Source organism: Numenius arquata, chromosome 7 (genome assembly GCF_964106895.1).
Source record: "Numenius arquata chromosome 7, bNumArq3.hap1.1, whole genome shotgun sequence".
Classification (NCBI taxonomy): Eukaryota; Metazoa; Chordata; class Aves; order Charadriiformes; family Scolopacidae; genus Numenius; species Numenius arquata.
In genome coordinates this window covers 6,496,609-6,524,099 of record NC_133582.1, presented here as the reverse complement: position 1 = coordinate 6,524,099, position 27,491 = coordinate 6,496,609, and the positions used below count along the sequence as shown (strand labels likewise).

General features: G+C 42.7%; 1 protein-coding gene across 1 annotated transcript; it reads left to right on the top strand.

Annotated features, from left to right (window-relative positions):
- The first annotated feature begins 2,235 nt into the window (after nucleotides 1–2,235).
- On the top strand, nucleotides 2,236–23,953 carry RRAGD (Ras related GTP binding D). The gene is made up of 7 exons (XM_074150342.1): nucleotides 2,236–2,527; nucleotides 9,226–9,521; nucleotides 9,898–10,097; nucleotides 11,092–11,206; nucleotides 17,110–17,252; nucleotides 19,051–19,199; nucleotides 21,189–23,953. The coding sequence occupies exons 1-7, from the start codon at nucleotides 2,380–2,382 to the stop codon at nucleotides 21,338–21,340; spliced, it is 1,203 nt and encodes a 400-aa protein (XP_074006443.1). The 5' UTR covers nucleotides 2,236–2,379; the 3' UTR covers nucleotides 21,341–23,953.
- Nucleotides 23,954–27,491: the final 3,538 nt, after the last annotated feature.

Here is a 27,491-nt window from a genome sequence, read left to right as displayed (position 1 = left end):
CCGTGACAGATTATATTGCCAAGGGTTTGGCAGAAATGCTTCAGCCCTACTCTAAAAACCTACCTGGTGATGGGCCTGGAGTCTACGTGCCTTTGAACCTGAAGCTGTGGTCAAGCAGGAGGTTGCTGACATCAGTGGTAAGAGCTGCATTGTAACCAGTCCTGTCATTCTTGAGCTTCTACACCCTGATTTAGTATTTTAGTATCTCCAAATCATTCTCTCTCTCCAACTGGTGGTGTTTCACAGCTCTTTGTATAAAAGATACCTAACGCAGTCAGATTTCTGGGCAAGACCCACTTCCCATAGCTGGCCTTGACACCTCGTGGCCCTTTCTGCACAGATGTGGTCAGCCGGTGAGGGAGACAAATGGAAACTCTCCTCCTCTTTTCACCAGGAGTTTTCAGCAGATTAATGCCTCCCAGGGCTGTCCCAAGACACAATGCTGCAAACATGACCGGTGAAAGTTCCTTCTCCAAACTTAAGTCCTAATTCCTTGTGAGGGATTTAATTTTGAAATGTTTCCCACAATCTTTTAGTACATTGTTAATCTGTTCAAGCAAAACTTCCACGCAGGTTGATAAACTGAGAATAAAAAAAGGCATTTCAATAAATTCATGTATTGGTAGATTTGTCATGATGTGGAACATGAGAGGGGGATTTCTTCCTCCCCTGGATGAAAGTGTGCCTCCATTATCTGAAGTGGGTTAGTGCAGGCTGGAAGGCCCGGCGATGAGAAGGCTGCCATGAAGCAGAAAGGTGGGAAAATAATCAGCTGCAGGAAACATGTCCAGACTCCAAACATTAAGCCCAACCATCACACTGAGTGCAAGGAGGGACAACGGGACAGGAAGCAGCAATATGAGAGAAACAGAAACAGAGGAAAATGTGCTGCTGGAGAATCGAGAACTCAGCTGCCAGTCACCACAGTGGGCAGCGTGGGAGGACAGCCAGGGTCTAACACACATGCTCCGGTGCTTAGACTGGTAGAGGACAACAAGAGCAGCATTGGGAACTCCTGGAAAGATGCCTGGCTGAGGCGCAGAAGGTCTTTCTTCACTGTGCAGGTCTGGAGGAAGCAATGGCAGGCAGATGAGTGCACCTCAGTCTGTCAGAGGCTTCCAAATCCCATCCTTTTCCAAGGACCTTTCACTACTATGGCTTTCATCACTACGGCAGCACCACTGGCACCATCCGTGCCCAGTGATGGATCCACCAGCTGAGCGGCATGGGGCAGACACGGGAGTCCCATGGTCTCCCACATGCTGAAGGCTGAGGTGTGCGTGGGGGTGATGCGGGAGGTCCCCAAGAGCCCGGTTTTGGGCTCCAGGGAGGGTGAAGCTGCAGGATTTGACTGACTTTAAGGCCTTCTGGGAGGCTTCCCTGTAATAAACACGCCAGCGGTTAATTGTGGTGCTGCAGACTGGCACATGGAATCACAGAATGGTAGGGGTTGGAAGGGACCTTTGGAGATCATGTAAGTCCAACCCCCCTGCCAAAGCAGGGTCTCCTACAGCAGGCTGGACAGGAACACAACCAGGTGGGTTTTGAGTATCTTGAGAAGGAGACTCCACAGCCTCCCACTCTCTGGGCAGCCTCTTCCAGGGCTCCGTCACACTCAAAGGAAAGTTCTTCCTCACATTGAGATGGAATTTCCCGTGTTCCAGCTTGTGCCCGTTGTCCTATCACTGGGCACCACTGAGAAGAGCCTGACCCCATCTCCTCTTGCCACCTGCCCTTTAGACATTGATAAGCATCGATGAGATCCCCTCTCAGTCTTCTCTTCTCCAGGCTGAACAGCCCCCGGTCCCTCAGCCTTTCCTCACAGCAGAGGTGCTCCAGTCCCTTGACCATCTTTGTAGCCTCCGCTGGACTCTCTCCAGTACCTCCCTGTCCTTCTTGAACTGGGAGGGGGACAGAACGGCACACAGTCCTCCAGATACCGCCTCCGCCGCCACTCCGCTCGCCCACCCCGGCTGCCCCAGAGGCGGCGTGAGCGCCGGCGCCACACGGGTCTCTCTAGGCCCGCGGGACCGCAGGGCCCGGGCTGGGAGACGGCGGCGGCGCTCGGCAGGCCCCGCAGCCCGCCGGTGAGCCCTTGCCAGCGGCGGGGGCCGGGCCCGGGCGAGCGACGGAGGCCCCGTCGGCCCCTGACCGGCCGCGTCAGGTGACGCGGGTCACGCCGCCGCCGCCTCCCCCCCCCTCCCCGCTCGGTGCGTGCCCCGCCGGCAGGCTGCGCCGCGCGCTCCGCCGAGCGCCGTGCGGGGGAGGGGAGCGGCGGCGGCGGCGGCAGGGCGGCACCTGGGCCCCCCCCCGCCCCCGCGGCCAGGCGCGGCCCGAGGCCGCCGGGAAGCAGAGAGGGCCCTTTGGAGCCCCGCCGGAATGAGCCAGGTGCCGAGGAAGCTGCCGGAGGAGGAGGAGGGGGACGAGGAGGAGGAAGAGGAGGAGGAGATGGTGGGCTTGGCGGGCTACGCCGACGGGGCCGAGTCCTTCTCGGACGGGGACGCGGAGAGCGGCGGCGACGAGGCGTGTGAGTGCCGCCGTGGGGCTGCTGCCGGAGGGCCGGGGGGTGGGTGCGGGCAGGCGCCGGCTTCGGAGGGGGGGCTGCGGGGCGACGAGTGCGGGCGAGGCGGGGCGGGGGTGCGAGGTGCGGGGCAGGGCCGGCCCCGTGTGCGGGGAGCCGTGGGTGAGGCGGGGCAGGGGCCGAGGGGAGGCAGGGACAGAGGCGGGCGGGACGGGGCCGCCGCCGGGGAGGTGAGGTTTGGCTGCCCGGGGGAAGAAGGCGGCGGCGGCGGTGGTGGTGGTGCGGGGGGGTGTCGGGCATGGCTGCCTGCGGATGTGGGTCAGGGAGGAGGCAAGGCTCCCCGGGGAATGGGGCAGGGCACGAAGGGAGCCGGGGATAGCGGTGCGGGGGAGACGACACGACAGACAGGCCTCGCCGGGGACGGGGGTGGGTGGGTGGGAGGCGGGGATGCTGCGGGGGTGACCGGGGGGGGGGGGACAGTGACAGTGTGGGTGCTGGTTGGGCGCTCTCTGAGAGAGAAGGGGGAGCACCGGTGGCAAGGGCTGACAGGTAGCGAGGGAGGGTTGGGAGGGAGAGAGGAGGCGAAGGGAGTTCAGCGTGGTGGTGGTGGGAAGGGGGGGTAACCTCCTTTCCGTATTTTCCATGTCTGGGGTGAGAGTTATTAGTTATTAGTGGCCGCAGCCTGGTAATGTGACTGGAGTGAGTGTGTCGAGGACGGGGAAGGGGGGGAGGTTGGGTGTCAGGCTATAAAAGGCAGCGGCAACACGCAGCTCCCTGTCCAGGGCTGCTCTGCAGCTGTGGGTGTCAGTCCCCACGGTGGCAGTCCCCGCTAAATGTCTGTTGTCCGTCTGTCTGTGCCTACGAGGACCCGCGTTACTGGCTGCGGGTCCGTCTCGCCGTGGATGGTTGATGCTCGGAGGGACAGGCTTTACCGGGGGGAAAAAAAGCAGCCTCATTCAGTAAAAAGAGGCGATGCCAGCTCAGAGCCTGTTGCTTTCATTCAGAGCCTGAATTCATTCTTCTGAGACATATTTCACAAAGGAGCTTGGAAAACTCTCGGTATCTCAGGGCGAAAAAAGAATTGGTGTTTTTTTTGTTTTTTTTTTTTTAATAAGAGCGTAATAAAAGGCCACATGTTTTAAGGCTGCTTTGATTATTAGCGTGCAGAGCCCTTCTCCTTAAAGGCTCAGGCCAACAGGCTGCCGTGGGAGGTATCGCTAAAGCAATTTTGGGGAGGGGGAGAAGGTCAGTGCTTTGAGTATAAGCCTTCATGGTTAAAGGCTGTGGGAATGCCAGTTTGTAAGAGCTGTAGCTGAGACTAATTAAAGTCTTAGTTGAAGCTGCTAAAGAATTGCCTTTATTTCGATGCAAAGAGAATGTATATTAGCATATTTCTTTAGCGCTAAACCAGCAGCATTTCCTGTAGAGAAGTAGTCCACTTTCTGTCCTCAGAGGAATTTATTTGGATATTTTTCAGTTGGAGCTTTGTTAGACTGCTAATTTCAATTGCTTCTTCATAGTGACACCAGAATATTGTACTTAACAGAGACAAACCTTTGTGTCCTGAATAGCAGGAGAAGACAGTCCATGCAGGGACCTTTTTTACACAGGATTAAAACAAAAGTCCATTTTAACAGTCCAGATCCCCTGGCTTTCTGTTTCACTCTGAAGTCTCTGCAGAAAGAGGCATAGGGCATCTGTCAGGGAGGGACTTGGGATCTGGGTCTGTGTTTTGGGCACTTAACACTGGGCTGCAGGGCAAGGGGCTTTGCTCTTCCCAGTTTTTGTTCTCACTCTTCCTGGACCTGTACAGCAAGTACTCCAAAATCCAGTGTCACAGCCTCCACTCTTCCACAAAAAAAGAATGGAAAGGGCAGTATAAGGAGAACAGCTTCAATGCATGGCTGTTGAAAGTGAAGGAAGAAGCCAACCTTAAAAGTAAAAGCGTAATTTCTGCTTGTAGGCGTATGGGAGATTTCAAAACTCTGTATTGGTCATCTCTCACCCCGTACTAGTTTCTTGTCTCCAGCCTGAATGCTGAAACCATGGCTCTTGTCCTCCTTTTCTTAATCTTTTTACTCTACACATAAGGTCGTATTCAAAGACCTTAAAGCACGTAGTTTACATAAAGCCTAGTCATATTTTTGATATATGCAATTAAAAAGTATTTAAAAGCGAGGAAGCAGTCGGCAGAGTGTCCAGGGAAGTAGCTCTAAGACATACGATTGCAGAGTGGAACCAGGTCTTCTGGTTGAGTCTTTTCTTTAGCCACAAGAATTTCCTTCCACCAGGCATTTCTGCAATGTTTATGAACCCACAGTAGCACAACAGCTTTCTTGATTGCATATAAGCTTTTTCTGTTAACTCTTTAGTGTAAGGCCATCTGTTAGCATTGAAGAAGTTCATTGTATGTGTTTTGTAAAGTGTTGTCTTGACAGCACTCCAAAGTGCTGCAAATACCCCAGTCACCGTAGTGCTGGAAATGCTGTGAGGTCACTGGGCTTGAAGGTACATGAGTGGAAAGGTTGGGACTGCCATTTCTCCTTTACACAAAAAGGGTTTGAACTTTAAAATAACACAATTGCATTAGTGGGGAAAAAAAAAATATTAGCTGTTATTAGTTTAAAACTAGACTCAGAGGCTTGTTGCCTTACAGATGGTAACATGAGCAAAGTAATTTCTTTCTGCTTGGTGTCACTTGAGCAGATGAATTCCAGTGTTTTCAAACATTGGTGATGTTTGAAACATTGAAAACTGGTGAGGTCTACAAATACCCCTTTCAGTGTGGCATCCCCGTCACATACGCCTCTGAAGCACTGATAGTCACTTGCTTTGACAAGTAATTGCAATTGATGTGGAATTCAGGATGGGCTTCAAAAACTGTTTTAGCTATCAATGGGTGTCTCTAACAGCGTGATGGAGAAGTTAGGATATCCATTGTGTACTTACTGTGCATCCTGGTGAGACAGCTCAGGACTACTACGTGCAGTTCTCATTTAGCTCCTCAGAGCTGGGCTCTTCTACGTGTTGCAACGCGCACAAATTGCGCTCCATGAGCAAAGACGCAACTGCAATTAAGGAAATTTTGTAAGGGGTTGAGTGCTTCTCTGTGGGGAAAATGCTTTTGGGTTTAAGTTTGATTTGTGACTGTTTCAAAGGATGTGGCCTCTAACCAGTGTGACTTCTGCTCTTTATGGCTGCTTGGAAAAGTTGAAATGTGAAGGACTGTTGATAGGCATTTTATAACATTCTTTCTTTGCAAAAATTGAATTTCCGTGTTCACAATAGGGAAAATTATCTTTCCCATTACAGAACAGGGAAAAGTTTAGTGTTTCTCGTAGGCATATTATGATCTCACTCAGTAACCCAGTCTGGGAAGTTGCAGTGATACATCTACTGGCATTTCTGTGGCAAATTAAAGAAGGAGTTGTCATGTACTCTGCAAAGGAATGTGGGCAGGCAGCGCATCATCCAATTCCTTTACATATAAGGTAATCTCTTAACTCTCTCTCAGAGGAAAGTGCTATAGCAGCCTTGCTATCGGGTCAGCTTCGGATGATACCCATTTACATTTCCCTGTCTTTGAGCTGGCAGGATTTCAAAAGTGAAGTAACAGTCTTACTAGCAGAAGAGCTGGTGTTCATTCTTCTCATCGATAACTCTGTTTGCACTTGCAACTGTATTTTTATTTTTTTTTTAAGTATGACTTTAATATAAAGCAATTTCCTTCTAGTAAGTATTACAGTCCATAAAAATCTAACAGCCTGGAATAATTTAATACAACAACAATGTAAAACCCCAAGTTATTTAAAGTATTTTTTTAGATACGTGTAAGTTTTTAGCCTATTTCTTAAAGAAAGGGGAGGTAGGTAGCCTGTCTTCTGGTTGTCTCATCACCAGTCAGAACTTTGGAAACTGCTGTCTACCTTCAACCACATTAGAATGAAAGATGCCTCAAAGATGATTAAGTTCCTACAAGTTTGATGAAAACTGGCATTCAGAAGAGCAGAGAGACCCAAGTGAAAGTGTCCTCAGAGGGACAGGTGAGGAGACATGTGGGTTCTCTGTGGCAGCAGCCGGCAAACCGGGGTACACGTGTGTCAGGTCTACCCAACAGGCACGTGTTGAGCTCCAGATCGGCCACAGCATGTCGTATCTGTTATTTGGAGGATATGTCACAAGACATACAGGGGGAAGTTGATGTTATTGTGGCGGGGAGAGGAAGGGGACACAAAGTACACATCCGTAGCAAATTAGACTTCCTAAGTTCTGTTGCGTACAGAGCAAGGGGGATTTTTAAAAATTTTTTTGAAACATGCAATAAAGGCTCAACCAGAAGACTGTTCTTTATATGCCTTTATAAAGTATTTTATTGAAACTAGTTCTTGTAAAGCTTTGAATAAATTATGTTCACTTTTGGTGGCCAAAATGCTAATTGCATGATGTATGGATATATGCACATTAATGAAATTGTGACTATACATTTGGCAGCTGTGGAAAATTTGTGTGTTAAAGAAGAGAATGGGGTGGAGGAAACACCATTAAACCCTGTACCTTTGCTTTGCTTTATTGACAAGATTGTACCCAATAAAATATTGTTACATCATCCCAGAGCAGATGTTTGTTATCTGTCTGTAGCTGTGAAGTATTTTAAGTAAATGTTTCTTGCAGCCCCAGGAAGAGGGTTGACAGGAAAGGTAAAGCAGCGTGTTGACTGCAGTTAATTAATTCCTAAATTTGTTGTCTGTGGATCAGCAGAAGTTGGCCATTGCTACGTTAGGAGGATGAGATTCTTATGGAGTTACCTGTCTCTATTCTGCTTGAAGGAGTTTTCATCTGTGCACTGCTCCAGCCCGGCAGTGTTTTGTGTGTGATAATTCACAAGAGCACAGTAAGTGGTCTTAACCTGTCAGGGCCTTTCAAATGTATTTAAAATGGATAGGATCCCACCAGGAATGAGTTTCGAATGCCTGTCAGTCACTGTGGTGACATGGGCCCACACTGAGTGAGTGGCATAACCACTCGCAAGCCAGCAGATGGTGCCAAGGGATGTTTTATGCTAACACCGCGAGACCTTCAGTTGAGAAGCCCTAATTCTGGGTAACTGAAGCTCAGGAGGTACAAACAGACGTGAACAAGGTTCTGCGCCCTCCTGGCAGGCACATCCCGCTCTTGTGTTTCTGAAAGTTGTGAGTGAGGCTTGAGGAGCTCAAGAGGACAGATGTGATCACCACCCCCGGGTGCCAAACACGCTCCAAGGCGAAGGATTCCTTCAAGCTTTCAATTTTTCAGTCCATAAAGCTATGTAATAAATTGACAGGTTTGAGTTGTTGTTGCTGAGGTTTCTTGGTTTGGATTTTCATACTTTTGGAGTAAAGTTGATCACTTAAAGTATGCAGGAAAGATGCGTATGAACAAACGTGTGCTAATTTCCTGCAATTCAAAATTTATCCCATCAGAAAAAGACAAAGAAAGGGAATTATGTTGTGCTCTGAATAATGTTGAGTAGCCTGTGCTGCAGCAAGTGGGAGAAGGTCTGCCTGACAGGTAGTGCGTTTAGCCTGTTGTCTGACCAGTATTTTAAACCTGACGGCTGTGTGCTGTGAGCCTTACTCTGTGGATTTAGCATTGATAACTCATTTTCTTTTTGCACTGCTTGTGTTTGATGCTGCAGACAGGATATCACAGAGGTGTTCGAAAGCTTTTTACATCTACGTGCAGTACCATCTTCACCTTGGACATTTCAAAGTTACAGGCCAACTAAATGAAGCAATTGAGACTGTTGTAGCTGTTTTGATTAGAGATCTTGAAACTTAAGTCAATGTGCTTCCAGGTGTGGATAGCTACACATTTGTGTGTTTACAGATATAACAGTACAGTTTACTCCTCTAACTACTTTTATGTTAATATAAATGCATCAGCACTAGAAAATGTCCCGTTTAGTGGTACCAGTTTCAAGTTGGGGTAGGTAACACAGTGAAATAACCGTGTTCCCACGCCTTTGTTTTGCAAATAGGCAGGGGGTATGCTGTAATCTTATTTATTGGATAACAAACTTTTACAGATCGTAACACAAATTATTCAATAGCGGGTGAAATCCTAACCGCCTTAGAAAAGGATTCCTCGCGAGCTCAGTACTTTGTTGTAAGTCCCACCACAGAGGAATTGTGTGCCTGATGAGTTGTCCTCTTCCTAAAGCACCTGGGATGTGTGATTTTATTTATTTAAGAGGAAGGAAGCCCTCTTGTTGCCTTAGGAGGATTAAATAGATGTAACTAAGACAAACCTACTCCTTTCTTCCAGCATCGTGATGTAGCTATCAGTTGACAAGGGTACTTGTTACTGGATGATATTCTTTTGAAGTTGGGTTAGAACGTATGTGGCCTAGTGTTAATTAGAATAAAATTAGGTATTTTAGGATGTCTGTATGTGATAACACATTTTTTACATGTAGACTGAGCGATCAAGCCTTTTGCAGTCTCTGTCCTTCAGATGTGAAGTAGGTTTTATGATAGTATAGCCTACGGGGCAAATAATTCAAGTTAAAATGCCTGTAGCACTGCTCCCTAAGATTAAAAATTGGTACCATTTGCATATATCCAAGTAAAAATGTCACAAAAATAAATGTCAAACACATTTTATCTGGCAGTTACTAATTATATTGACATAGTTTATTACTTTTCTTCTTGTGTGATTTTATTCAGTTTTGGATTTCAATGATCCCTTCAGTACTGAAGTTAAGCCAAGAATCCTGCTCATGGGATTGAGAAGAAGTGGGAAGTCTTCCATTCAGAAAGTTGTCTTTCACAAAATGTCGCCGAATGAGACCCTTTTCCTGGAGAGCACAAACAAGATCTGCAGAGAGGATGTTTCCAACAGCTCCTTTGTCAACTTTCAGATATGGGATTTTCCTGGGCAAATTGACTTCTTTGACCCTACCTTTGACTATGAGATGATTTTCAGAGGCACTGGAGCACTGATATTTGTTATTGATTCTCAGGTAAAAAGGCGTTTAAGCTACCTTTTTCTTTTCTTCATCAATAGAGAAGTGGATTGGAAAGTATAGGTTTTTTTCAAAGCAAGTAAATGACTTTACTTACATCACAAACACACATTAAAACACGGTTATTTTGGTTATTTTTTAATCTCTCTCTGCCATAGATTCAAAAGTTAACTAATTTGCTTTAACATCTCGGATTCCTAAGTGCATGAAGTTGGTGCACATGCTGGATGTAGTCTCAGGCTTCTACTTATAAGAAATAAAAAAAAAATTAAGCTCTTGAACTTTAGCATTATCTAGAAGTAAGTAACCTAAAATTTTATATATATTTTTAAGAACTTTCCTATAGCTGTAGCTTTTCTTTTTCTTTCATTAGGATGATTATATGGAAGCATTAGCTCGGCTGCATCTTACTGTGACCAGAGCCTATAAAGTGAATCCGGATATCAACTTTGAAATCTTTATCCATAAAGTGGATGGTTTATCTGATGATCACAAGATTGAAACACAGAGAGATATTCACCAGAGGGCAAACGATGACCTTGCAGATGCTGGATTGGAGAAGATTCACCTCAGGTGAGAAAAGCTGCTTGCTGTGCAGTGAATCCTAAAGAGGAGAGCAGCTTATTTGACAAGTTACCATTTTCTGTTCTCTTGAGTAGCAGACAACAAGCTTTTGATATATGAAGGAAAAGGATAATCAGAGGCTTTGCGTTTGACCTGAGCCAGAGAAAGTATTTTATTTCTGACTGCTGTCTTGGAGGGAAAGATGGAGAGGAGATGTGCTTAAAAACAGAAAAAAAATACTCCTGAGTCCTACCACTTTTTGCTGCAGCTGCTGTATTGAAATAAGTTGTTTGGACAGTGGCAGCAAGCAGGAGAGCTCTTGCAAGTAGAGTATATATGCCACCTACAGCACTTTTGCCTTCTTTGAAACCTCTCTGCCTCACAGTCCCTTCCCAGTCACTAGTCCTCGCTGCTGCAGCCTGCTTAGAGCCACTTGGGAAGGCAGGTGCTGTCTCTTTGCCTTATGTCTGCTGATAAAGTGGGTTATTGTAGCAAATATTGAAAAACAGTGGACTTCTACAGACTGGAAACTAGAAGACATCAAGTTGTCATGTCTTTTTTAGCACTCCAAAGCCAAGTACAAATATATTAAAAAGAGACGCCCGCTCCATGAACATGCCAGCTCTTTAGAGCTCTTAACAGCTTGAGTGCATCATTGCATTGATAAATAGGTCCACAGTAGTTTTCAAAAAGTAGATTACAACAGACATACTTAGTATTATTCCTCTCCTGCAATTTGAAAAATATTTTAGTAAGTATACCAAGGTGGGAGTTGCATCCTGAAGTTCTACATCAAGGTCCAGTTTGGAGTGTTTAGAGGTTTTTTGTATGGAGATGAAGCCTATGCTTCAATCATTAATGTGTGACTTCTGATCACAAGGGGTTAATTGCATAAGTGTAGGCAGTTGCTGTTTGACAATATTTCATTTCACTCGTATTATGAAAGGTACATCATGTTCACAGTATGTGGCTAAAAGGAAAATGTGGTGACGTTTTTTTCCAGCTTTTATCTGACAAGCATATATGATCATTCTATATTTGAAGCATTTAGCAAAGTGGTACAGAAACTGATTCCACAGCTCCCAACACTGGAAAACCTGCTTAACATCTTTATTTCAGTAAGTACTTGTTATATACTTTGTCTGTAGATCCAGCTATGTCCAACATGCATGTTCAGATAGTCTGCTCTCTGCCTTCTGAGAGATTATGAGCAATGGGAACTTTCGGAGAAATGACCAAAACTTAGTTGAAATGCGCCCACACGCATTGCTTGGCCTCACCTCCCTGTCTATTAAATGGTGTTGTTGAGCTGCTGAGATACAGTATTCCCTGAATCACATAAAGCGTGCTAGGAGCCATCACTTTTTTGCTCGTATGTTAATCGGAATATTGCAAAGGTCTGTGCTGCATGCATTTGTTTAAGTGGTACTTAAAATTTGTGTAAATAAATCCTTAAAGGAACGTCGTCTAGTCTGACCTCTTAAGTAGAGCTGTCTATAGTGCTTCCTAGAATTAATTCTACTTTGTATCAAAATTTAACCCGCTTAAGAAGATCTTCTCGTCTTGAAATTTTTAGAGGTAGAGTCCATCACAACTTTCCCATCTTGCATAGTTACTCCTAAGGCCAATTAGAAAGCTTTGTGTATCTAGTGGGTTGTTATCACTGTGGAGGTGATTGCTTGCTCCACTGTCCCTGTATGTGTGGTCCCTTCCTCTCCTTTGTACTGGTTCTGACAGTCACCTGTTCCCTCACTGTGGAGGAGTCACTGTGACACAACTAACGTGGAAAAAAAAAAATTAGACTGTTTAATTTAGTTAAAAGCAGGTCATGGAGGAGCCCAACACGCTTTTGTTTTGACACAAGATAAAAGGTGGGAACGTGGGGCTGTGAGTAGAGGGGAATGCAGTGAGTACGTTGTGAAAAGGAGGAACTCCCTGTTTTGGTGGTGGTGAAGTCAGGTCATAGTGGCTCCTGCAACTGCACCCTTTCTCACAGTACCCTAATTTTGCCCCTTGCATCTAGCGTTAATTTGTCAAGCTTCAGTTTCTAAGCAAGGTATTCTGTTGTGCCTTTTTGTGATTTTTGAAGTAATGAAATTACTTAGTGTCATTCAACAGCCTGTAAGATAAAATTAGACTTCACAGTTTCTCAGTGTAGGGTGTGAAAATGGAGAGAGAGAGAGAGAAAAGTTGGATGTGTTGTTGAAAGGGAGAGCTAGGATTAGAGGAAGGTCTTTCCACTTTTCCAATATTCCACAATATTCTCTTACTATTAGACAACAAATGATGCTGTTTTGTAATGAACGGTTTGTTACAAAGATCTGTTTCTACCAAAATGGCTGTTTCTACCAAAATATAGCAGTTATCATCCCCTTAGGACAGGAAGGTAACGGAGGAGCGATGACAACAGCTCTGGAGCAATTGGATATTGAATATGCTACGTGGTCTCAGAGAGAAAGCTGTCTCAGTGATAGTCCTTGTGCCAGAGTCACCCCAGTCACTTGTGTTGTGAGTCACATCTCTGTTTGAGGTCTCCTCACTGTTTGGAGTTGGTGAAGAATTTCTGCCAAACCACGGGATGATTGGAGCACGAGCTGCTTCCTGAATGACTGATGGTAGTCGCTTGTGTGTCTGGAACACCCAGAAGGCAGCTCCAGTAATATCTAGAATATCGAATGTAATTTTTAAGGAAGACCAAGTCTTTCAAATGAATGGGAAGTCCAAAAAAGTGAGAGATGTATGCTATTTACATTATTCAGTAGGGGAAACAGCCTCAAACTGTTTCTTAGCTCCAAGTAGAGCAAAATCCAGTTTGTTAATGACGTAGAGCAAGGCGTAGCTACATCACTATGTCCTCAGCCTGCTTGCTGTCTGTTTTTATGAGTATCTTCTAGACAGAAGGCTCAGAATGACTCTGTTTGCAACCACAGGAAGACTAAACGTCATTCTCCAGCACAGAATTAGTCAGCGGGTGCCTCTTCACTTTAGCAACTTAGCGACAACAAATCTTGACACGGATTTTGGTCATGCCTTACCCTGGGAAGTCAGTGTGCTGGATATCAAAGTGTGGGTGTACTGGTGTTCTAGTTTGGGTTTTGCAGCAATATTCATAAGGATTTGCTTTCATTTATGCCATGAAGGCTTCCAACATGAAAAGCTGATGGTTACAAAAATAGATCTGTGATCGCTCCTTAAGTTCACAGCACGCTTTTTGCCCAACTTTATAGTGCCCCACTGTGTTAGCTTGTATGTTTGAGGAACCATCAGTGTGATAATACTGCTTCTACGTTCTTTAATGTAACTGCTTGTGAAGCATAAAATAACAGTTGGTTTGGCATTCAAAACCCATGTAAATGTTACCTAACTCACTATCAGGATATCTGTTTTTTAATTACCATGGCCTTACTAAGCAATCGTAATTGTGTGACAAAGGAATTTTCATTTTAGAGCTGTTGGGGGTTTTTTTGAGGGATGTTAAAAAGTATATGTTAAAAACAAACAATGAGTTATCATGGTAAAAATAAAATTAAGTGCAGTTTTGTTTATTTAACGATTTAAATTTCATAATCTGTAAACTCAAATGTCGTATTTAAAATTCATTCGCTAAATCTGCTGTTTGCTGCAAGACCTGTTTAAATAACTGTCCAAAATTCATTTCTAACTGTAAGGGACTGGTAAGTTTTTTTATTATCTTAGGACCAAATTTTAGCTTACTTTTCATACTTCCAAGAAGGAAAAAGATAGGCCCATTTACCTAACCTAGGAATTGGAGTAATACTGCTTCTTTTACTGATCCCATTCTATTTAAAGACTAGAAACTGCCTTCTATTTTATGAAACCCAGTATAGCTGAGAAACGTGATCTGACTTTCAGCTACCCTGAGATTTTTACCTATCCAAAATAAAATCTCATATATTCATTGCGGAAGATTTTTCACACTGACTCTCTTAGTTCAGATTAGCCATGGAATACTCTTATGTTGATTCAGAGTGCTTGATAGAGCTTCTAGCACATGTTGCATCTTCTTTCCAGACTGTAGGGTTGTGTCAGAGATGACTATCGCTTATTCTGGCCCTGTTGTCAGTGACATCAATGGCAGCATTTCATTCCATTGCATAAGGCAGCTGTTGGCCTTTGTTTCTCTAATGAGGAACCCTCCTGCTCTAATAACAGAAACAGTTGATTTTTTATTGTCGTTTTCCCTGACTGAGTGATAATGATACAATGTCTCTTTGAATAGTATTTTTTATCTGCTGTTTCCTGATTTTTTTTTTTATGACTTGTAATTATTGTTTGTACTGGTATCTTTTTTCCTTGAGGAATTTTCTCACAAACATTCTGGCAGATCCTTTCCTTTTTCACTTAAAGTTGTACTAAAAACCCTGGCAAAGGAAATCTGTGAAGTCATGTGGGTACAGTTTAGTGGTTATTACTCCTGGCACACCATCCTACCCTTTCACCGAGGTTTCTGTCACCATACAAGGTTTGACAGAAGCAAATACGTGCCAGTTTCTCAGCAGGTCCTACCACGATGTATTAGTTTCAACTGAAAACGAACGTGCTTTAAGTTAAGACACCAAGTTCTGCCCCTACCAGCAGGCATAACTGCTGACAAGGCAAACATCTCAAGATGAAAACCTTTTAAACTGTCACTGCAGGTACAGGCAGGCTGCAGCAGCCAGAGTTCTGAGATGGAAAAAATCACTTTTCATTGTTAAATGTTATTATATTGTCACTGGCATCTTAATAATTTAAGATACATCTTACCTGTACAGCTGAAATTATCGCTATGTCTCTCTCTATATAATAAAAAATTGTATAATCGACTTCTCCTGAGTGACACTACAGGGCTCAAGGTCCAACTTCTTTTATCTAAAATGACTTCTATTTTCAAACATGTACTTTGGCAGTTCATTATGGCTATATACTTACATGATATTTACAGGTGAATCTTGTGATTAATGTTATTTGGCAGCACCTGTTGAAGTATGTGAGGTGCTGTCAGAATTATTATTTAAAAATTAAAATTACAGAACTATCCCATGGGCCCAGAATAACCAAAATAAACATGCATACATTTTTGTTCTTAGTTCTCAAAGAACGTAGGCTCATAGAGCCATGTAGGCTGAAAGGGACCTTTAGAGGTTAGGCTGGTTAGAGCAGGGTGCTCATGGCTGGGTCCAGTCCAGCTTTGTATAGATCCAGGGATGGATACTCTGCAACCTCTCAGGTCAGCATGCTCCCAGTGCTTTGCCACTCTCATGCTAAATTATTTTTTTTTTTCTTGTATGAAGTCAGAATTCCTGCTTGTGCCTTTTGCATCTTGTCCTTCAACCCTGTGGCTCTGAGAAGAGTTTGGCTGTGTCTTCTGTGCGCCCTTGCATTAAGTGTTTGTAGATAGCAACGAGACTTCTCTTCTTCAGGCTGAATAAACCCAGTTCTCTGAGACTCTCCTTGTACTTCAGCCCATGTACCTATGGTATCCACAGGGTATACTTTTTTAAAATATTTCTTTTATTAATGAATTACTGAAATGTGCCACTCTTAGAGTCTTTTCCATAATGAAATGCAAGAAATTCACCTCTATACTCTTTATTATTATTAATGGTGTTTCCAGCCTTAGTTGTGCGTGCAACGGTGGCAGAATCGACAGAATCATAGAATGGTTAGAGTTGGAAGGGACCTTAAAGATCATCTGGTTCCAAGCCCCTTTAAGAAGAAAATGCCCAAAATATTGCTGGCCATTGTTCAATAGCATACCTAGGGTTGAAATTTTTCTACCTATTTCAGGAAATTTGGAAGGTTGGAGGGTTACTTTAGTCTCTTAACTATGTGCTAAATAGTTGACTTAGGAAAGAAGAAGAAGAAAAAGGAAAAGTTCTGTAACTAAAAAGGAAGCTGAAGCTACTAAAACTTGTTAGGGGTTTCAGCATGTTTTTTGGTAGTTACAAAACTGCTGTGGCAGCAGTCCCAAACCATATTAAAAAGGGAAGCCCATATATGGAGAAAATTCGGTTTGGTGGGAGAAAGTTGCTTCTCTTCTTTGTATAGATGGATTCTGAAGCATATTTCATCGCCTGTGCTTTAGCAAGGCTGGGAAATTGCCCTTTGTGTTCGATGCTGGGACAGCTGCCCAGGTGTAATTCCTTGATACCAGCAAGCAAAGCTACTGTTTTCAGTTAAACAGTACACATTTTTTTCCTCTTTTTTTTTTTTTTCCAGGAAGTAGAGGCTTATGGCAGTTTAGTTATCTACACAAAGAGTATGAGCTAGCATTCCTGGCTGGCCCCTGAGAGCTGCGAATATGATACGTCTCCAGTGTGCAGAGAGTCTTAATCAGCTTGGCAGGACAAGAGGAACATAGCTGTCATCACGTTAGCAAGCCTTAGCATTATAAACATGGCTTTAACCATCAATGCTACGTGAAAACTGAAAGACCTCCATTAAAATACTGGTCTTTCTCCTGTGATCCTAAAAGATGTTCTAAGGAACCAGACGGGAAAGCAGCTACAGACCCCAATGAGGCAATTTCTCAATTCCTTGACAAGTTAGTTCCTGAACTCTACTGCCTTCTTTGTCCATAAGCTTTTTCTTTTCCTTGTTTCTACCTTCTTACATGTCCAGCTAGAATAACTTCAAATTACAGCTCTCTCTTTATGTCTGTTTTTGTTTGATCTTGGAGGACGTTTCCCCCCGCCCCCCATTTTCCACTGAAAATAAGTGTAATCTCTCCAGATGTTTTGCAGAGAGGGGAGGTTCGGGAGCGTAACTTCGCATTATGGCTGCCCAGAGGCAGAAACTGTTGGAAAGTCTGTGAGCATCACGGTTTGCTACAAACACGACAGTGCTGTGCGTACAGATCTTTTAAAATGAGCTTGATTGCAGTTTAACTTCCACTTCTTCAGCCTAGCTTTTTGTATAACAGGCAAATAGGGGAACAAAAAAGCTCAGTATTAATTTGCTTCCATTTTCTTTTTCTTTCCTTTTTTTTTTTTTTTTTTTTTTTTTTTTTCTTAAATAGAATTCCGGGATTGAAAAAGCATTTTTATTTGATGTAGTCAGTAAGATCTATATTGCAACGGACAGTACTCCAGTGGATATGCAAACTTATGAGCTCTGCTGCGATATGATAGATGTCGTGATTGACATTTCTTGTATATATGGGTAAGTACGTTGTTAACGTTTCTCATAAAACTGCGTGCCTAGAATTTGAATGGCCTCAACATTAGAATGATGTGGATATAAATAATAATGAGAATGTGTAATTTCTCAGGAGGAGAGAGAAGGCCTCTGAGGTGCAGATCCCCTGCCAGCAACAAGCCCTGTTCCCTGCCCAGCCTCTTTTGTGAACACCTTCCTCTTTCTATACAATAATTCTACGTGGAGGAAGGAGTGGGAAGTAACCATCCTAAAATAAAAGGAAACATTAACATTTTTTGTTCCCTGGGGAGGAATACAACTGAAGGATGCCTCCCATTTGAAGAAAAAAAAAAAAAAAAAAAAAGTGGTGTCATATTTAGTTTAGTAGTTAGTGGCCTCTACTGGCCTTAAAGAGCTGCTTCACTCTTGCTTCAGTTCTCTGTTAATCCTCTTTTCTCTGGGTTCCTCTTTTGGTGGGTTTTTTCCCAGTTTCCCCTCCTTATACACTAGCAACTGGAGATCTCCTGGGGTAGCATGTACATCTCCTTGCAAGTTTTGTTTTAAATGGCTTGGCCCTTGGCCAAATGTAATGCCCAGCTGTTCCTGGGCAAGGCAGGGGCACGTTAAGAATTAGTGCATTAAGATGCACAGACTTGGGAGGCTAAACCGCAGCACACTTAAAGTGTGGTAGTCTTTGGTAGCCTTGTGTTCTTACCCGTTGGTAGACTTGTTGCTCTCTTGGAGAAGGTAGGAGGGAGAATCCTAGTGCAGATGTGCACGAAGCATTAGAACTTCAAAAGAACAACAAATTGTGGAATACCTTTCTAAAATTTCTTAAGTTTGCATATTCTACTGTATGTTTCAGATTTTTGAGTTGGCCACTTCAGTAACTGTAGAAGAAGTTGGATTTTACAGAGGTATACCATAAAGGATGCCAATTCTGTGGCTTTTTTTTTTTTTTTGTACAGAGAAGGACGCTGCTGTGTAGTTCAAAAGACTACACGTTTAATTATTATTGGTACAACACCACTTGTGGGGCGCTCTATTCACAAAATGTCACTCTATCACCGTCTTTGTATTACCATTTAACACTTACCACCAGAAATCTGCTTGCCATGGTTTTTAGATATAAAGACATGATACTACAGTTCATTTCTTGTGCTCTGTTCCTGAAGCATCTGTGGAACTCGCTATCTTAATATATTACTGATACTAATTGTTCTGGGATGTTGGTGATAACTACCCATTTGGTAAGATGTGTGTGTGCATCCAGGAGTAAGGGTAAAATTACAAGGTATAAAACTAATACAGTGATCATCATGGCACATCATCTGCAAAGGAGAAATCTCTTTTCATGATTTGATGTTGCAAAAGCCAGTATCTCATGAGGAAAGTCTCATGGTGGCTTAAACTATCAGTCAGCTGCCACTGCTCGAGCAAGTTTACTAGATTTGGAATTATCGGTACAGACTTACTGGTTCACACACTTCAGATAAAGTCATATAGTGCGTTGATTAAAAGAAAACAGACAACTTTGTGGTAATTGGTTGGCACCTAACAGAGGAAAAAATAAGGCTCCAGTTCAGGTACTTGGCAATCAGACAATCTGATTACTAGCCACAGTGGATAAATGATGTAATCTCTATGTCTTCGTAGCTTACGTAGTGTGTAGTTTGAAGAAGAATCTCCTGAAAGGTTATAAAGAAAGTTTAATAAAGTTTGAGATTAGCTGGTGAAAGAACCAACGTGGGAGTACTTTTGTTTGCTCATCTGATGGTTTCTCTTTTCTTGTTTGTTTGTTTGTTTGATTATTGCCCCTTAGGCTTAAAGATGATGGCACTGGAACTCCTTATGACAAAGAATCAATGGCAATCATAAAATTGAACAATACGACTGTCCTTTATTTAAAAGAGGTGACAAAATTCCTTGCTCTTGTTTGTTTTGTCAGAGAAGAAAGCTTCGAGAGAAAAGGTATTTTTCCCTTTTCTACTATTGCATTACTTTTCCCCTGTATTAGCGAGTTAATGAGTACCTGTGATTGTCGTTAGCTGATAACAGTCTCTAGCTGTATAACAAATATTAAAGGTAAGTACAGCTTGATAGAGCTCACATAACATGTTTAAAGGCATGAGGTATTTGTACTGGCATTAAAATAAGATGAAATCACAAACGTATTTGACAACTTTCTGATGTGAAAGCATATGAAAGTTTACATCCAGTACAAATGGATGGAAGCAAAGCTTCCATCTGCAACAGTAGAATGTGTCAGTTTATCTTGGCTAACGCTAATTTGTACCTGTTGGCACCGGCATACGCGTTTGGAACAGCTTGCGTGCCTTAACTAAGGGAAAATTATTGAAACCAGCTGATAGAAAGAAATACGTTCTTGCTTTTCTCATCTCTAAAAGGGGGCTGTTGAAAAGCTGCATGTTTGGGAACTAGGTGGCTTTCATATTTTGCAGTTAAAGCGCATAAAATTTCTTGGTTATCTCTCTGACCCTGGTCAAGGTCAGTACTGAAACCTTAGATCACGATTGCTGTGCTTGCTGGCATGATGTTCACCGGGTTACTGGTCTTAGTGAAATGCTCTGGGACCAGAAGAATGAGCCATCATCTGGGCTTGTGTCCCCATCTTGCGATACATAATTCACCAGTCAGTGTTGGTGTGTTTGTGAGTGCAGCGCTCATACCACGTCTGCTGGGCTGTTTGACAGGCTGTTTAGCTTTTATTTTATACAATTTCAACTGGTTGAATTTTCTTTAATACCCAAAACGCTTTTATTATCTATGAACGTTAGAAGTGGTCACTTTTTTCCTTTTTTCTTTTTTTTTCTTGTAAGCATAAAAAGTATTACTTTGGCATACCTACTAAGAACACTGTTTCAGAAAAGACAGTGTTGAATAAACATCCATTAAGGTTTGTCCACAACTGTGTCAGGTTGTTGTGTCTACGCAGTTTGGGACACTTAGTGCTATAGCCTGTACTCTCTAACTGTACAGTGTTGGTATGATAATGCAGATTAGCTTTTGGTGCCTGGTGACTTCCACGTAATATTTTGTCTGAACACTAGGGAGAGGGAAAATAATTCCTGAAAAAAAATATCGCAACGTTAACATGATGGATTTAAACCACTTAAAATATGTATCATCTCCTGTTAGGGAAACTGAAGTGGAAAACGCTGCAGTATTTCAGTTAAGAAAGCTTATGGCATTAACTTTGAATGAGGTCATAAGCTCAGTACCAAAATTCTAAAATCATGTTGCAGTATTACACAATTGTAGCACCCAGTAAGTCTTCCGATTGACTACCAGTATGGCTTTACAGCTTTTCTGTGGGATCACATTCAGTCCACTCACTTGGTAATATTATCTGCCTGTTAGGTATGTATGTATGTAAACTAACAGAACGTCTAGTGTGTTATTTTTCAATTACAATGCAAGATGAAATATATCTGGCTGTTATTTGGTAATATTTCTATCAAGTATCCATTTCAAAGCTTATGCATTGTCAAAAAAATGAAAATTCTTTGATTACTAGATGCTGCTTATTTTTATCACAGTTATTCTGTAAAGCAAATTTACAAAATGACACCATATTTTATGAAAGATCCTATTTTTTTCTTGTTGTATGCTGAGCACTTCTCCAAAGCTCTTTTTTAAGTTAAGGCTTTATTATCTGCCATGGTACTTCTATTTGTTTTCTCTTAAGACTAATAAGTATATTTAATATCAGACATAGTATGAATGTGAATTATTTGTATTTATCAAACTCACTGAATTACTTGCATTTATCAAACATGCTTTTGCTTAGCATAGAAAAAAATGCCTGGAAAATTCACTTCTTATAACCTCCAGACAGACAGTGTGGTATTTCACTAAACGTAGAATACAAGCAATTTTTTCATTACCTCATTTGTATAAATGTCTTTATTAATACGGAAAACATTTTTGTCTCCGTAGGATTAATAGACTACAATTTCCATTGTTTTCGAAAAGCCATACAAGAAGTATTTGAAGTCAGAATGAAAGTAGTAAGATCTCGAAAACATCAAAGCCACATGCAAAAAAATAAAAGACCCACTCCCAATGGGACACCAAGAATGCCACTGTAACTGGGGTTTTCTGGCGCTGTGGCAAGCAGAGTTTTTGTGAAGTGGATGTGACTTCTGCATCTCGTTGCACTGAGTGAAGAGGAAAACAAATGGGACTGATGTATTATATGAATTTTCCCTGAACGTTCAGAAAGCACTGTTTAAATATTTTTATCCAATCAGTTTTTTTTTCATATAGTGAGCACTTTGAGCAAAATGTTGTATATATAAGCATTGAGGTGAACACTTGTAAGAATTTTCTTAATATATGCTGTAAACCTTTTTCATGCCATATTAAGAAAAAACAGCTGTGACAGAAATACTGGGTACATAATTTGCACTTTTTCATGTTTTCCTTGTGGAGTTGGACTTTGATAAACTTAGTTTTTATGGTGATTTTGATGCATGGTGTCAGGTAAAATGTATGCTGTAGTTTATTTACCTGCTACAATCAAATTGGTTAGTAAACAATTAAGAAAACTTGGTACAATGCCTTTTAAAATTTGTGACAGCTAATACCTAACATTCGTACAGATCTAATTTCGTATATTTTTCAATTTGTAAACTGAAGACTAATTTTGAAGTATTGCAGCAATAAGCACCTTACCAGGGATCATAACTGGTAGGTTAATATTAGCTTTTATAAAACAGGCTTTTGGCCAAATTTCATCCGGAGTTCTCCATAACACTGGTCATGCCCTCCGTTGGGTCTGTTTTTGTTATTTACCTCAGCGTATGCCACTAAAATACCTTTCTATAAAGATAATTGTTTTGTAAAATGGCTCTATGTTGCACTGGTATTTTTATAAGGCTTCAGGAGAGGGTGTTGTATCTGAAACGTTGAATTTACGTTGCTAAGATTGTTCTGAGAGCCTGCACGTCCGCAGTTGGCACAGCGAGGAATCTGCATGTACTTCCACCCTGACGTCCTGATGTACGGATAGGAAGTCCTGAGGATGTGAGCGCTGGGTTCCGATTCCCTCTGACAGCAGTACGTCTGTGATTGAAACCAAGAGGAGACCCTTAAAATGAGGACTGGACAATCTACCTACTGCAGTAATCGGCATACATCACTACTTTTAATATTGAACATGGGCAGACTTGCTATAAGGATCAGCCAGGACAGCAGAGCACTCTCAAACTTAAAAAGAAGTAAAACTTACTTTCTGAGTTCTGTATTCACTGTTTTTGTTTAATTTAATTAACAAAAATTATAGTTTCTAGTCGGAAGATCAACTCCTTTTTTTCCCAGTCCCGCCGCAAACCGTGGCATGCGCGGTCCAGGGGTGGTGTCGGCAGCTCTTGGGAGTGGGAAGAGCTTGACCTGAACGGGAGGCAGCTTTCTGTACCCCAGAAACAGGTAAGGGGAGCTACACCTCACTCAGTAACTGATCTGCCCCTGGCTGAGAGAGCTCTGGAGAGAGCAGGGAAGATGGAGTTGGAAAGTTTTCTCTTAGCCACGGCAAGGCGTAATGCTGCATGTCTGTCGGTGGGTTGAGAGCCCCCAGTGTTTGCTGGGTTCTGTTGAACAAGGAGGGGGTTAACCTGTGGTAGGGAGGTCTCCGTTCAGTTGTGGTTTGAATGCAAATGCGGAGTTTCTGTACGTTCATCATTTCATCATCGCGTTTCTCCATCAAGGCTCACTTGGGAAGTAATGCAGTTCCAGGCGCTCAGGAAGGTGAGAAACATTGAGCATAACCAAAAGTACCGGTCCTGGTGCCAGCGTGAAGGACAACGACAGTAGCTGTAATCAAAGCAGAACACTTGAAAAACGCAGAAAGTTCAGATTCCTTTCGGTACTGTCACCACCTGTCATCTTGGATGAGGGCAGCTCTTCAGACCAACCCCTCAATTAAAGCAACGCCAAGCTGTCTTCAGAGTTACCCACCATTAACACCACCTTTTGACAGCTCTCCAGTCCACAGGACTTTCACTGAAGGGCTGCTCTAATTTTTGGCCACAAGTTTGTCTTTTGTTTTATTGAGACCCACCATTGGGTCACAATCTCTGTCCTTCTCCCTTCACTCCCTTCAGGCATAGGTGGCTCTGGGGGACAAAGAACACCTTACTACGCTGGGCCGGACACTGTTGTTTCAGGGAGGTTTGTGGCTTTTTTTTTAAAATAAAGTACCTCGTTGTACTGGCTATGGTATGAATCATAACTAAAGAATGTAGTTTCCATATATTTGGCCTGAGTTCTATGTAGTCATGCAGACTCTTGTATTTGGAGACTATCAACTGATTTAAGACAATGAAGTTGGCTTTTGTAGTCCCCTCCAGAATTTGGCATAAATTATGTTGCATAATTTAGTGAAGATGACTTTAGCTACCTTATAAAATTATAAAATTGGATATTACCAGAGTAAGCACAATTTCTATCAGATTACTTACGTTTCAAATGTGTTTAATTATAAAATTGAAAGAATGTTAAAAATGCTTTAGTTTTACTATTTAACTTTGGTATTTTCAGGTTAGGCGATGACTTGCGTGTTTTATATTTTTGAGTAATTTTCTAATTAGTACCTTGTGAGGTTTTCATGTTCTAGCTGAAGTGATTGAGTACCGAGTGAGGCATGCAAGGCTGGTGGGTTTTTTTTTTTTTAAAGAACATATTATTTTAAATCTCTTTCTTTTAAATTTTATTGAAATTCTCATTTTTCTTTTAAAGAGATTAAATTCCCCATGTGCTACAGGAGACAGATCTGACAAGGCAGAGTTGAGATACCCTTTTGTAAGTTGGAAATTGTGCAAGAAGTAATCACTTCCCAAATGGTGCAGTATTTCCAAAATACCTCATCTGTGAGTCTCCATTTTTATGTATCATCGAAGTTGCCTAGATGTAGTAGGGACCATTACTGAACTAGCCATGTCTCTTGAAAACACTGGTTTAGAGTAAGCCCCCAAAAAATTTAGTATCCCGTAGACACTTTGAAGTCAGGAGCTGACTAAGTATAAAACGTTGGTTCCAACAACTTGTAGTTGAGGAAATCTCTGTAAGTGATTCAATAGGCAGCAGCCCAGAGTACGTAATGGATTCTTTGAAGAGTTAAAATGCATCCGTGAGCACGCACTGGAACGTGGTTATTTGAAGTGTTACAGCGCTGGAATGTCTTTCTAAAATTCTGTGGTTACAGACGTGCAGTGCATTAGCATGGAACTATAATCGACAGGAGCAAACGGCGCTGATAAAGCATAATTCACATTGATCGTTTGAGATCTCATGTTTTGTGATGGAACTGTTGGGTTTTTTTCCTCATGATGTGCATGACGTTATTCCATAGCGATTTTTGTTGCTGAGGCTGAATCTCTGGCCTGTTCGATGGGGAAATTGGGTCAGTAACACCAAATTTTCTTATTCAGATTCTAAATATTTATCGGTAGCTGAAACTGAATTTACTCAGTTACAGACAAACACATCAGCTTCACCCACGTCAGCTGCGTGGAAAACGAGAAATAAGTTTGGTTGGGAAATTCTTCTGGGCTCCTCCGATATGGTGGCATATGGTTGACATCCCGCTTGATTTCCCACCGTATTAATATTCGCACATTAGCTCACGTACGCGCCTTCAAATGGCTGCATTTAAAAAAAGACTCTTAACAAGCTGTTCCTTTTCATTTGTTTTCTCCCTGGCATCTTCTGCGTCACCTTTCTCGTTTGGCTATCTCTGTATACGTTTCGTCGTAAAACAGGTCAGGTACCCAGTCTCCTTGGTTCCTGCCAGCCTCTTTGGCTTATAAGCATTATGAGCTACAGGCTAGGTCTTGAGCAAAAAGCTACTGAAAAAATATTCAGTGCAAAAAATATCTAAATTGTGTTAAATCCATTACACGCTACTACCATCCTTAAAAAGATACGATGTATTTATGTAATCTTGGTATGTATGTACATCATAAAATAGTTGTTCAAGTTGCAGTTTATGCTGGCAGTCAGATTTTCAACATTTCTTAATCATCTCCAGGACATATTTTAGAAGAAAATACTCATATAGATAAATACATCCAGGGGGAAAAAAAAATAAAATGGGTGTAATGCAGCAGTCTGTCACAATGCCTCTTGAACTAAACTGGCATATTTTTGATAAGGTAAGAGATTTTCAGGAGCCTCGTTGGAGGAGATACTCTACTGAATGTTTTTCTTAGTAATACCAGGAGCTGCTACAAGAAGGAAGGTTTATTTATTTCAGAATTGCTGAGATCCAGAAGGTAGAGGAAAAAAACCACGGATGTCCTTTTTAAAAAAAAAAAAAAACCACAAAACAACAAACCAACAACTAAACACTGCCTAAATTGAGAAGGGTTGGGATTAAACACCTCACAGATGAGTGCAAACGTGAGAGAGAAAAAAATAACACAGAGTGGCCTAGTGTGTAGGCCAGAATGTTTCATAGTGTGTTTCCAAGCTGCCTTCTTCCACAACATGCAAGCCAAGAGACACAATGGGCTTATCCCAGCAAGATGTGCACGTTGACCCACGGTGAGGTGGTCTGGGCGAGCTCAGCTGCACCATATGGTCCTCAAAGGCCCACGCGGGAGTGCCCCGGCGGTGATTTACAGGACAGTATCAGAGCTGCTTTTGCTATTATAGTAGGATTTACCCTTTATATAGGTTTTAATCCCCGCTCAGTGGGAACTAAAAGCCACTCTGGACTCTGCTGAACGAAAGGACAGGGTAGGTACAAGTAGTATAAACCAGGCATGAGCTGGGGGTGTTCAGCCTGGAGAAAAGGAGGATGAGGGGAGACCTTCTCGCTCTCCACAACTCCCTGAAAGGAGGGTGTAGCCAGGGGAGGTCGGTCTCTTCTCCCAAGTCACAGGCGACAGGACAAGAGGAAATGGCCTCAAGTTGCGCCAGGGGAGGTTCAGATTGGATATTGGGGAAAACGTTTACACAGAAAGGGTTATTAGGCCTTGGAATGGGCTGCCCAGGGAAGTGGTTGAGGCACCATCCCTGGAGGTATTCAAAAGACGGGTTGACATAGAGCTTAGTGACATGGTTTAGTGATGGCTTTTTTTATCAGTGAGGTTGATGGTTGGACTAGATGATCTTAAAGGTCCCTTCCAACATAGACAATTCTATGAACACATTCACATTGGAAATCAGAAATGGATTTCTAAAGCAAAAGAGCAGCGATGTTCTGGAGCCTCTGCTCAGCACAGGGAGATCAAACAGCCTGACGATGTCCAAGAGGAACCTCAGCTTGTCAATGCAAAGGGGTATGAGTTGTGAGCATGCCAGTTGCCCGAGAGTGCTAGCATCAAGGAATGCTGTAGTCCTAATACACTTTCTCATCAGAACTGTGAGTTTCTGACCCAGAAGAACTCATGTTTGCATGTAGGTGTTTACATGTCAGGTAGGTGGCCGTTCAGCCCGTACCAATCCATTCATCACTGCAACTTTATGTTCTTGGTCCTCCTAATTCGGCTGCCGCCTTGCTCCTTCCCACACAAAACCTGAGTCTCGTACCTAGTGCCCGCTTCCTTGATAAATACTGCTGTAGTCCTTCCTCGGCTTTCTGTTACTCCAGATAAAACAACCACCATCCAACAGTTTGGGAGCCAGTAATGCTTTTGGAGTCCTTCACACCCAGTGCTGTGAGTTCTCTTCTGCAGCTGGATTTCCTCTAATGCTGCTGATAAAACTGCCTGGCCGGAGGGAGTGGTGGATGTCCTAGCAATAAAGTTAAAATCTTTAACCAGCTCTCCAGGGGTTTCTAGAAGTCCCACCATCCACTTTGCAGTAGTATCATTCAAGGGACCTGACACCTGTGATAGAATTCCTACTTGTTCTGAGGTTAAATCAACTACTGATTGAATTTTCCCCTGTTGTTCATGCACATCCACATCGGTTTGGGGGACTATTTTGATAACGAAAGCCATCTGAGCTGTGGGAAATGTAATCTGCTTCAACTCCTTTTGCAAAGCAGCATACGGAGAGAACAGGGGTGTGCCTTCTGGGAAATCCAGCAGAGCCAAATCAAAAGGATTCAGCGAAATCAGAAGGTCCCAGGGGCCAACATCATTGTCTCTAAACCTCGCACTGAGAGGTGGAACCATATTCTGCTTTCCCACAGTGCTCTTTTGAACAACTGAATCATCCTCTGGCGAGCCAAATGGTCTGATCCACAAATTGCTTCTCTTTCAGGACTCCCTTCCCAGCTGCTGGAACTTCTGT

What these genes read in the sequence shown, in the direction of transcription:
- RRAGD (XM_074150342.1), top strand. Translation starts at nt 2,380, where the DNA reads ATGAGCCAGGTGCCGAGGAAGCTGCCGGAGGAGGAGGAGGGGGACGAG. An exon ending in TATTTGTTATTGATTCTCAG is followed by an intron (nt 9,522 to 9,897) that starts GTAAAAAGGCGT and finishes TTCTTTCATTAG; the next exon opens with GATGATTATATGGAAGCATT. An exon ending in TTGGAGAAGATTCACCTCAG is followed by an intron (nt 10,098 to 11,091) that starts GTGAGAAAAGCT and finishes GTTTTTTTCCAG; the next exon opens with CTTTTATCTGACAAGCATAT.